The sequence below is a fragment of the Spea bombifrons genome, chromosome 10, assembly GCF_027358695.1.
Source record: "Spea bombifrons isolate aSpeBom1 chromosome 10, aSpeBom1.2.pri, whole genome shotgun sequence".
Lineage (NCBI taxonomy): Eukaryota > Metazoa > Chordata > Amphibia > Anura > Pelobatidae > Spea > Spea bombifrons.
Genome location: NC_071096.1, coordinates 28818083 through 28830174, shown reverse-complemented (window position 1 = coordinate 28830174; position 12092 = coordinate 28818083). Strand labels below are relative to the sequence as shown.

Below are 12092 nucleotides of genomic sequence, written 5' to 3'. Positions count from 1 at the left end.
AAGGAAAATATTTCATAAAGGCACTTATCACACACAAAGGATTTATCAACACAACCAAACTCTACTCAACTTTATGTCTACTCATATGTAGTCTATATGTATTGTCTATGTTGGTCTATGAGTGGACAGAAACATGCATGTCATAGAAACATAATAGCCAGATTAAGCTTCCACTTGACTTTATTCTTGGTAATTACGGTGAAATAATCTTCTCTACTCTAGGTTCCCTCAGACATGGCTACAATTAAACACTGATGATACTTTTGGGAGTCATGTGGACTGAGACAGAAAATGGACTGATATATTGCCAAGTAAGTATAAAGACCCTTTTGTTTCAAAAGCTATTTTTCTCCCACCTAAATTTGGCACCTTGTAATGCTGACTTTAATATAGTCTGCTATTCCGTTACGCATGTTGGAAAGTCGGTGCATTGCAAACTGCTATATCTACAACAGGATCTGTGCAGGGAACATTGGATGAAAGAAAAGATTTGCCCAAAACGGGCTCCTTTGGTTTAAACTGTGATTAAGTAAGTTTGTTGAAGAATTTGTATCTGTATCCCTGGAGGAGACAAACAATGGACTGCAAATATTGATTTGGGGGCTAATGTTTGGGTTCAGTTTGTTATTACAAAAACAATGTTAGGAAAGTTCTGTCCTCATCAAAAGAATAATACTTTTTTAAACAAAAGGAACTAATGGTGCATGAGAAAATATACTAATGTAAAACATGGGGTATTTATGTGACAAGCCATATTAGACTGCAATGCCATACACGTTATAGAAGAGACTAAAGAATACCTAACAAAGGGTAAGTACCTAAACCTAAGCATTGTCCTTACATCTCGCTCTTGGACTTTATTCTGGAGACACGTCATCATGGATCTTCAGTACCTAAAATTCTGGCCTGCCCTAGTAAAAACACTAAGCTTTCCTGTGGCCACCTTTCTGGATACCAGTTGGATAGACGCCACTCTTCATTGTGCACTGTGCACCTCCCCAGATAGTAGGAGACATGAGTTCAGCTCAAAGGACAGCATCACAATGCCGAAGGACAGACCAACGTTTGGTCACATGGCTTCAGAAAATAACTGGAAAAGAAACCAAATGACCGCCTAATTTTCTGTTGAGTGTGATAATGTTGGCCGAACACTTTATGACTTATGTTTCCATCTAGGGTAACCTGTTCAATTAACCCCATACTAAAACCTCAATTATTTTCAATGTAGAGATTAAAAGGGGTCTTCATGAGCTTCCCCATTATCTTCCCTTTGGCATTTAGGTAAACTATGGGGTCAAACAGTCCCATTTATCTTGGGACATTTATTCTGCCCATTTTTCTTCTTGTAGTTATCACTGACAACATATTCTAATTGCTGTATACACACACCGCTATCACCTGCTTCATATTACAGAATCCCTAAAAGAAGTAGTGTATAACAATACATAGCAGGGACTATGCCTAGCGTATACCGCATTATATTACACTCTTCATATAAAAGACACACTATAAATTATAGTAGCTATGTGCGCACTGCATCACCAGTATTATATTACAGTATCAATAATGAACGTACTGCACACTGCAATTTTGAAATGAAGTGCTAAATATGGAGCAATCAGCAGGGACATCTTGCAGGTTGCTATGACAATAGCTTCGCATTTAGAATTGTACCCCAGAGTTGTTGTCTCTTTGTTATCATAGTGACTAATTTCTATACATTTTATCCCCAGCATTATACTACAACATAAAAGACACCGGGCGTTATTTATGTCAAACACATATTTATAATGAAAAGGTGTTTGTGATGCAAAATTTGAAAAGTAATCTTTTTACGACAGCAACCATTGGAATATGACTGCAGATTGGACCATACCATTTGGTTGCTGTGGCCATAAGACCACTTTTCAAACTTTTCAAGTGAAACACTTTTTATGCAACACCTCCACTGAATCATCACATGCATCTTTACACATTATGTATCAACTGCATTATACTTCAGTTTCTACACATTACATCAGTACCGTAGTTAGCGAACATATTCATTCATACTGTTAATACCATTTTATTTCCATTCCATGTATAACTTGTAGGGTCTATTATGATCAAATTAAAGGGACACTCCAGCCATCATATGTGCTTTAATGCATGTCATAGATGCGTGGTCCCTTTAAATGTTTGTGTTCACATGCAATTATCCACAGCCATTAATGCCCACATACACTTATACATAGACATTCATGCTCACACACACTTATACATACACATTCGACTGCCCCCAACTCCTTACCTCTCCTGCAGATTTTGAGCCTTGGCTTCACTGTGGGGTCACTTGGAGCGATGTAGAATGACCCCACTGGGTTCCTGTCTGCCTGTGCTGGTTCAAAATTGTTTAGAAATATCTGAACAATTTTGTAAGGGCACAAGCAGACAGGAGCCAGTGGTCGCCCTAGAGAGGCAGTCCCCTTGCCTCTCACAACTGACCCCTGCAACCTCAGTAATTATGCCACTGAGTGTGAGCGCTTTTTTGAGATTGATCGGCTGATTCAAGCAGTGAAGATTCTTCAGACCATGGAGGAGTAGGGGAAATGCACCTTCCATCTCATGTATATGTTTTTATTATTTTATTGTCTTTTTAGGTTTGGAAGCATTCATATTAATGTACTTAAATAGTACTGTTTGATGCATTCTTCTTTAGTGGGGCTGTCAGAGACAGTAAAGCATCCCTTTAAAATCTGATGAGATCATACATGCTATTACATGCATTTTACAGTTATTACAAGAAACACTGTAACCACTGCAGAATAAAGTGTTCCTATACGATCTGCACTGTATCCCAAGAAACAAAGTAACAAATGCAAGTGATCATATGCAGCTTGCTTTATATGTCATACCCACCATGGGGAAGGGTGTATAGGTTGCAGTGACTACACACACCAGCTCTATATGATACTGTAGCACACAGTGAGAGCCCCTTCCCAGCAGCATGCACACAGTATGTACACAGTAGCAGCTGCACTCTGTAGGAGTGGCACACAGAAGGAGGGACTCAGCTCATGCTTGTCACAGCCTATTACTTATTCATTTCACACAGGGAGTCTTGCCAGCAGCAGCTCTCTCCTCTTTCCCCACTTCAAACTCCACTCTCCAACCGTTGTCTGGAAAGACTTTTTTTTTGTTTTATTCTTCAATAACCTCTCCACCCCCTCCTCCTCTTCTTTTTTTTTTTTTAACCAGGCAGAGGGTGCATTTAATACAAACTCATGTATCCATCTTTTTTTTCGCAAATTCGTATTGATGGAATAAAGTCAGCTTGAACTGTTCTGGAGTTTACACTTAATTTATTTTTTATTATTTATTTTTTATTATTATTTTTTTTTCTAGTGCTATGGTCTGATATTTGGGATTTGTTTATTTATTATTTTTTTTTACATTTTATTTTTGGTGTGTGGGTGTCCTGCTTTGGAAATCAGTACCCTTCTCAATACTACTACATAGGGAGCTTGCAGTCCCTTATAAGAAAACGCGTGGCTCCTTTGTGCATAGCTCCTGCTGAATGATGATCAATGCCCAAGCCTGTGGTTCTGTTCTTGGCAGTTTTTAAAGAAACAACACGACCCCCTGTTTTTTTCAGCACCATCAACACCCTCCCGGACTTTATCACATCTCAAAGCCTGCTTTTGGGTGTCTTTGATTATAAATGCACTCAGCTTCTGGAAGATCCTGGTATAACAAGCAAACACTTTAGAATCCTCATCAGTTCTGCAACTTGCACCTACAGCATTTGCACCTGACACTAAGAAAAAAAACCAAACAAAGATTCTTTGAATGCTGATTTTGTAAGAACTAGGCAAAACTGCAACTTGACAAATTAAAACATGGATGTAAGGTTTTACCCAGCAGCTGCTGGCAATGCCCTGCCTGCAGGAGATGCATCTACCCTGGACTTCTCCCAATGTTTAGACTACTACAGCTACAAGGTAAATATTGAGTTTTTATTTTTATCAAAATAGTGTCATGTTTATTGTAAGTATTCAAGATATGTATGTCTTTAAGAATTACATTGTATATAGTTTGCCAAATAACCTAACATGGCACTGAATGCCTTGTTTTAATATTGTAGGTGCTGGTTTGCAAGCTAACATAGAGAGATTATAGTGTTTTTTTGAGAAAAGGGATTACAGTATCTTCTGTGTTTAATCAGACTGAATGACTAGGAGCTATTGGCACATTATATATTAAATTACAGAAAAGTAGTATGTATGTTGAATACCTCCTTCTATAATTATCTGTTCAGCGATCAGTCTTTGTTTTATGCAGAACTTTTGTGCCAGGTTGATTTATATGCTGAGATCTGGACTAGTCTTGGCACTAATATTCAACCTGGGTTAGCATAATGTGTGGATAACATGCCTTCTTGTTAAATCCTTTGTCATAATGTGGCTTGTGTTTTGACAACAGAATATTTGATCTGAATGGAAAGACACTGTGCACAATGTTTGAGTTGGGCTGTGTGCATTTACCATGGCACTTCTCCTATTGTTGTGGGAATAAATTAATGGCTCATCCTATATTCAGACTTTAAACAGTTTATACTTTTAGCATAATGGCTTTTCATATAGCAGCTGGAACCGAGAATCAAACATAAATGATCTCATAAAAATGGAATGCATGTCATAGGGGCAGTAGAACATGTTTTTTCTATTTTAAAACCATAATTAATTTTATCTTAGACAGACACTCAATCAATTAGAACACTAATAATTGTCTTGGGCTACAGCATGCTTTAAAACAAACTATTTTGTAATATATATTTGAATGTTGCAGATAAGTTTTTATAGGTTGCAAAAATATAATAAAAAAAATACCATAGTCAGTACCTTTTTATGTATCACTTTTTTTATATAGTTTTTGTTTTTAGGAAATGTTATTTTATAATAAATGTATATAAATATAATTATGAATGTGATATATTCATATCTACCATGCCCCGGGTAATGCTAATGATATATCGCTGTGGGAGAGTTTCAAAAATTATGACCCTTGACCTTACAACCTACCCATAATGCATTCTTGTTCGCCAATAGTCATATAAAGATTTCCCTCTGTTGAATGATTCTATTGTTGTTTTGCTAATTAAGATGAAAAGGTCAAAGGGGATTTGTATGTAGGTAATTGTAGAAGTTTAAGTACAAAAAGATTACTTGGAATCTAATTATCATGTTTTTTTTTTAATTAATTTTACTTGTATGATTTGAAATAACAATTAATTGTATGTTAGATATTTGGGATTTTCACTTTCACAATATATTTTAAGGCTGAATAGTATACTTTGATTGATGGTGCGTTATATTGCTTTCCCCTTTTTTTTAGAAAAAGAAAAAAAAATGAAAAGATACAGCTAACTTTTAATTACTTAAAAACATTTGCAAATGAGATGGATATAATTATTTTTACTTCTGCCAATAAAATTAAAAAAGTAACTTTTTTTTTTTCCGGAAACTTTTTCATTCCTCACCATGGGAATTAACTCTTCAGTATAAACTGTAAATTATTTCTTTTTTTTAATATTCACATGGGAGCTTTTGCACATATCCCTTCATTTAATCATCCTGTAATTAAAACCAGAGGATAATACTTTTTATAAGACCATCTAAAATGTTCTCCCATAATGAAAGAATAAAAATGCAGTAATTGCAATATTCCCCTCTTGGCAATTAAGCCAGTATATTTATGTTTGATGATGCATTCACAGTAGGACAACGGCATTGTAATGACAGTGAAATCTCAGCTAATTTTCCAATGCAACATTACTTTAAAGTGGTACACGCCATTTTAGATGTAAACAGTGCTAAGGGCATGTTTTAGAAAGCTGATGTCACTTTAACATTAAATGGACTGAAATGGGTTTAATGTAAATATTTAAAACTCGTATCCTGACGGGAGGTTTAGCTTAGGATTTATGACCAGTAATGTAATTTGTCATTGAAGCTATGTAAGGAAAAGGTGAGAGCGAGGTGATAAAATATTGTGCTATACAAAAAAGGCATATCTACGAATGTACATATTAACTATTGATTTATTGACAATTATATAAATAAAAAAAAAGCAAGATGGTAAGTAAAACATAACAGATTTTCTATTTCTTAACTACTCATAGATTTCCAAATGGGGCCCTCATAAGCCCACCTGTGTCAGCTGCTGGGGAGAGTCTTCGATACCTGTTGTAGCTCTATGTGTCTTTGTATGTACTTATTAACCCACTCCTATTTTAATTGTACCGGACTATGAACATGAGAGCGCTTAATAAATAAAGGTTCATGATAATCAGATTAAACACATTTCATTGGGTAAATATACTATGAAAATGTGGCTTAGAGTTTCCGTCTCCATAGTGATGTTTGTGTGTTAGTCTTGATTTGTCATACATGTGTTCTCACACTACAGTACTTCATCAACTAAGGCATCTTTATGGCTTGGGAATCCACATATTATCGTAATTAATGAAAAATTAATGTAAATTCATTTAAGTTGCAATGATCAACATGCTAGTTGGCTTTCCAGTTTTTTTAATTGTGAAACGGGCCCAATATACTTTACTTAGCCTCAGAGTGATGAAGACTTGGCTAGCTCACTTACGAGTGAAAAAGTCCTTGGGTGCTTTAACCAAGTCATACTCAAAGTTGACAGACTTTATTGGGCCAACACAGACAGAGATGTTACATAAGCTTTTGGGATCACAGAAGTCTCGCCTTCTGAGTCCTAAAGGTCCCAAAAAGATAACCAACTTCTTTTTCTATGTTGGTACAATTAAAGCTATCAAATTTTAACTAAATACATTATTTTCTCTTGGGCTAGCACGCTATTTTTTTCTTCTTTGCCAAACCATACACATTTATGGAAATCTACTACAGAATTGCAATGCATTTCTATGTAGTGTCAATATAATGATGTTGGTCCTTGAAAAAGTAAAAAGTACTTTGTCTTTTTCACAAGGCACTGGAAAGGGAGATTGAGTGAAAATAACATTTAAAGTCCTAAGGTGTTTACATCTTGGCTAGAATTATCAAAAAATTCTTTAAAAGGCTACACAAAGTATAAAAAGATCTTCCACCCGGGTTCCTGTATCTATTTTTCTTTACTCTTCTATACACAGACTGACAAATATCCAGCTAAAGTATTACTGACTTATTGATACAACTGTAAGAGTCTGAAAAAGAGTTCCCTCTGGAGTGTTTTTTTTATTGATATACATTGTAGTTTCACAAATAGTTTTGCTGACAATTATAGTTTAATGCCTCGCCAACAAAAAAATGGATATTAAAGTACTTTGTAAGAAAAAAAAAACATTTATCTACCCCTTCCTCTGCCTGATTTTCACGTCGGTTTTGGCTACTTTGAAGATTTCAATCACTAACAGGAAAGAGCTCCCTTTGACCCTGTGGAGCTCTCGCGAGAGCCAGCGCGGGGACCGACGGCGCAGGTAGTGTGCATGCGCACTTGCAAGCAGGAGATGTGTTCCGCCAATTGTAGGGAGGTGGAGGAACAGTAAAAATGCATATGGAGTATGTGGATGAATCCTTCCATGCTATCATATGTATTATAAGTGATGGCTAGAGTCTACCTTCAACACTAATTCCTACCTTTGGGCCTGCAATCTGGGTCTTGGTCTATATGAAACACATTCCTCCCTCGAAAGAGTTTACATGTTAGACTTATCGGAAACTGTGTACCCATTTTTAGTTGACAGTCAAGAATAACATGTAGCAGTTTGTAGAAGGTATGTCCAAGTACATCAGAACAGATAAGTAGGGTTATGTTATACATTTGACTTGTCCTTACTGCGTCAACAAGACATCTTGTAATATTCTTTTTACTTGCATAGGCAATTTCAAGTAATAAAGAAATACAATTAGTCGGCTTAAGAAGGCAATGAAAGTGATAGATAAGCTGGCGCTATTATCTTGACTGGATCTCCAATCTGTATATTGCACTAGCGTTAATCTTGATTTGTAACGTGATTGTGTAGCTAATTGCTGTGATGATCAAAGCTAATAGGCCATTGGTGTACTAGGAGAAACACACGCGCCAAACCACAGGTTGATCACAAATCCCGCGGTTAATGAGATTAAGGTCAACTTCTGTCATCATAACACACAGGCATGATGGAGACACTAACCAGACTCCATTGTAAAGAGAAACAATTCCTGGATGAACAAATTTCTGAGCCTGGCTTTTGTCAAAGGTTAACTCTGGTATTTATGCCCTGTTTATAATACAGAACAGATTTTAAATGCACAGAATGTCCTGTGCATTAGGCAAGAGTGAGCAGTCTTTCTTAATCAAATGTAACAATGTTAAAGGTAAATATTTAACAGATTTAGCTACTTATTATGTTGAATTTCTGTGGTGCCACTTTTGGGGTAGTTAGTTTCCCAGGCTAATGACCTTCACTATTCTTAAATATGCAAAATGTTTATCAATGTTTGTACTCATTTAAAAACATAACCTTTTTTAAAAATCTAAATCCTTCTTCTTTTTACTTCCTGTCTCATTGTGATGTGGTAAATTGGCAAACAAGGCTCTGGGTTTAATAATTTTGTGTGAGCTATGTGGTATTCCATTTTCCACGCATATGAGGTTTTTTTTATAGTGTTGGCACAATTTGAGCTATGACTTTAACATACATTCTTAAGTGTTAGTTAAATATTAGCCAAGAACACACACCTGTCTGAACCAAGTATGAACATTGCAAAAAATAATAAAAAAAAGACTTTTGCCTCTTATAGTTTATGCTTTCTTGGTTTCGTGACCCAAAATGGAACACATGGTGATCACATATATAGTTAGGAAATCGGTCTCAGAAAGAAATCATCAAGGATAGGTTTTAAATGAAATATTGGTCACATTGTAAAAGGGCAATAATTTATCAGGAGACATGGGGGTTTGAACCAGCTATCTTGCCCTTGGTAGCTATTACACCTAACCATTACACCACCAGGTCACTTGTGACATGTTGGTATTTCTACATCCCATGGACAGAAGATACCTGCTTGCGTCTGTCTCACTCGTGGCTCATTATTGCTATCAAGAATCTATAAATACATGGGCATGCTCCTAGCTTGGTGCTAGAGCATTGTGTATGTGGTCCTGTTTGTATCCTGAGGATTGCTGAAGTGCTACGTGTTGTTTGGATTTTGACCCATGGCTTAGACTTGACATTGAACATGGTTTACCACTTTATACTGCAGTTGAGTTTGACCATCTGGAAGTTGACTTATTGGTATGGGCTTTGACTTCTCTTCTGAAGGTACTTGGTACTGTGCTCCAGACCCCCTTGGCGTCTCTTTGTGCTTCAGACTGCCTTGAGGTCTCTTCATGCTTCAGACTCCCTTGACATCTCTTTGTGCTTCAGACTCCCTTGGCGTCTGTGCATACACTAGACCGCCTTGCCATCGGCTAGTACCTGCCTGCTCTACAGAACCCATTGCGCTGAGCTTGTTCTTAGACTCATGGTATTTTCTGGTTGTGTCTAGAGATGACACCAAAGGATAAAGCCAAAAGATAAAGCAGACAGCTGCCTGGAACTCAACACAGCATATCTGTATACCTCCTACCAAGTTCAAAGCCAGATCCCGCCCATGCACAGGGATTCCAACTTGATCTGGCACCCATGTACCTGACATAATCAATGTAATTAAAGAAGTGGTGAAAAGTCATTATATTTGTGATGTTCAGTGTTGTGTTGGCTTCTGATTCAATTAATAACATAAATGATTATTAATGTTGGCACTGGCACATGTTTTATATATTGTGATAGACCTAATAGACTATCACTTTCTCCGCCAGTCAGTTGCAACTATATGACTTTACTCAATTTTTCCTCTGTAATGGCACAAAAGAGCTAAAACTTGAGATGTTTCCAATGGTTAAGTACCATAGGACAGGCTATAAAGTGGCTGTCTGTTTTTGCTTGAGTGTCTCAAATTTATTTTGTATAAAGGTTACTTTTTCTTTTGGGTAATGTGGATATTTGTTTAGGGTCTACTAAGGAATACCCCAGGTTTTAAGACAATTTCCAGTTTTCGGAAATTGACATGAGTGTAAAGAACAGCTGATTTGCCAAGTGCTGTATGAATTAGGAACTAAATGGTCCTTACAAAAAATATTAAGCTACATAAATTCAAGTATCCACCATCAAATTCTTGTGATTACATAGTTATGTTTTTTTTGTTTTTTTTTTAACATGATGAGAATCCATTACCCCATTGCCCTTTCTCTAAATAGCATGTCTTTGGGTTTTCTTTGTGAGCTGGAAGCTGCTGTACAACACAACAGGAAGTTAAGAGTGCAAGAGATAATTGCTTCCTCCTGCCTTTGGAAAGTCAGCAATTTTAGTTATAATATTCCTTTTAGAATAATATACTTGGGTTATTCTCCTATGAATAACTTCAGGAAACTGGCAGTATGTAATATAAATAAGTAAGCGAAATGGTCCATCATCAGTTCTTTTGGAAAGAATAAATTAGATTGTGTGCCGAGAGAGAAGGTGAAATGTCAGTGTATTACTTTTTGATGTATGCTGCATACAATCATCAGATATCTTGCATTAATACAGAATGTTGTTTCAACTGACTAGTGAGAAATGTAATGAGGACACAGAGGCTGCTGTTCAAAATGCTGACCTTGACTGCAGCAGATGTGGGGAGCTGAGTCATCATTTGTTTATTTGTTGTATGATGGTGACACTGTTGTAATCGACAAAGGGGGCAGCGTTTGTACCCAACCTTATTTAATTGCTTATATGTCACTGTGTTGCCATAAGGACTTTTGGTACCTTAGACAAACTGAGGTTGGTGACAGTACATTCCATACTTCCCTCATTAGATGTGGCATGGTTGAACTAAAAAAAACATAGACCTTTTAAAGTGGTTACCAAGGAACCATTCTAATTTGGCTCTATGAATAGCCTGTTTTTGGAATATTTTAATTACAATATTTTATTAACTTTTTTTAAAAATATATTGCTGCCTATGCACATCTTACAGATGTCTTTCATAGAAACTTGCATTACAGTCTATCTGTCTTAATAACTAAGTTGCTTGGAACACCTGCAGCCCGAGGGTTTGGTTTCAAACCTATAATAGGCAAGCCACTATTTTGTGGCAATGGGCTTGATTGATACCTGATCAGCTAGTATTAAAACGGTCATATACTATTTTAGAATGTGCATTTAGTAATATGAGTAGGAAAAATACTTGCAAGCTTGTTAATGGCTCATTATGTAGCTAGGTTCTCCATTGTTGGTAATGCACCCAGAATTATCACCTGTGACAAACCCTGTAGCATGAGGACCATAAATGCCACAGTTTGGGGTCTTAAGCACAGTCCTCTAGGGCAATCAGAGTCAGGAACACTACCTTGTAGCCAAACAGTGCTTTATTTTTAACTGTTCAAATGCAACATCCCAAAACAAAATCATAAAAAGAAACAACCTAGCTCCCAATTGGAGCCCTCTCTTCCCCCAACAGCCTCTCTGAGTATCAGGCTCCAGGGGTTTTTAATGCCCAGCACCTGTGCCTGATGCGGGCCCCATAGGAATCCCGGACCGGATTCTGTAGACTTAGAGACTCCTGGAAAAGGCGGCATGGATTTTCCACAGAATGGGGGGAACGGAGCATTGGCCCACCCTGCTCTCCAGTTACTCCACCCCAGGGACCCATATGTATGATCTGCATAGCACCTGCACCCAAATCCCATGCCAATCATCTCCCTGGGGTTTACAGCCTCACACACTGTATATATTTATGTAAATGTCTGCATTCACTTATATAGTATTAGTGTTTTAGTTGTGCTCAAGTTCTGCTTTTACTTGCACCATATATCATAGCAGATAGGTATAGCTGGGAACTGGGTTTGATCTGGTGTCTCCGGCAGAAGAGGTCTCCGGATCAATTTCCTCTTTCTCTGGACAGAAGAGCTACAATTGGCCGTGCCCACTCACTACCCACTTCCCTCCTACTCATCCCCCACTTAAGAATGCCATGCATTGTCATGGATACAGTCATGCATTGGTCGATCTTTAACACTAT

At 37.1% G+C, this 12092-nt stretch overlaps 1 protein-coding gene across 2 annotated transcripts in view; it reads left to right on the top strand.

The window, feature by feature from the left end:
- Positions 1 to 3114: 3114 nt before the first annotated feature.
- The window catches only part of TOX3 (TOX high mobility group box family member 3), a 57365-nt gene continuing 48387 nt past the window's right edge, over positions 3115 to 12092 (top strand). Inside the window, exon 1 of one of the 2 annotated variants that reach the window (XM_053449827.1) lies at positions 3115 to 3980. In XM_053449827.1, the coding sequence (XP_053305802.1) occupies positions 3879 to 3980 (102 nt within the window). In that variant the 5' untranslated portion in view covers positions 3115 to 3878. The remainder of the gene's footprint in view (positions 3981 to 12092) is intronic. The other variant, XM_053449828.1, reaches the window with a different exon arrangement.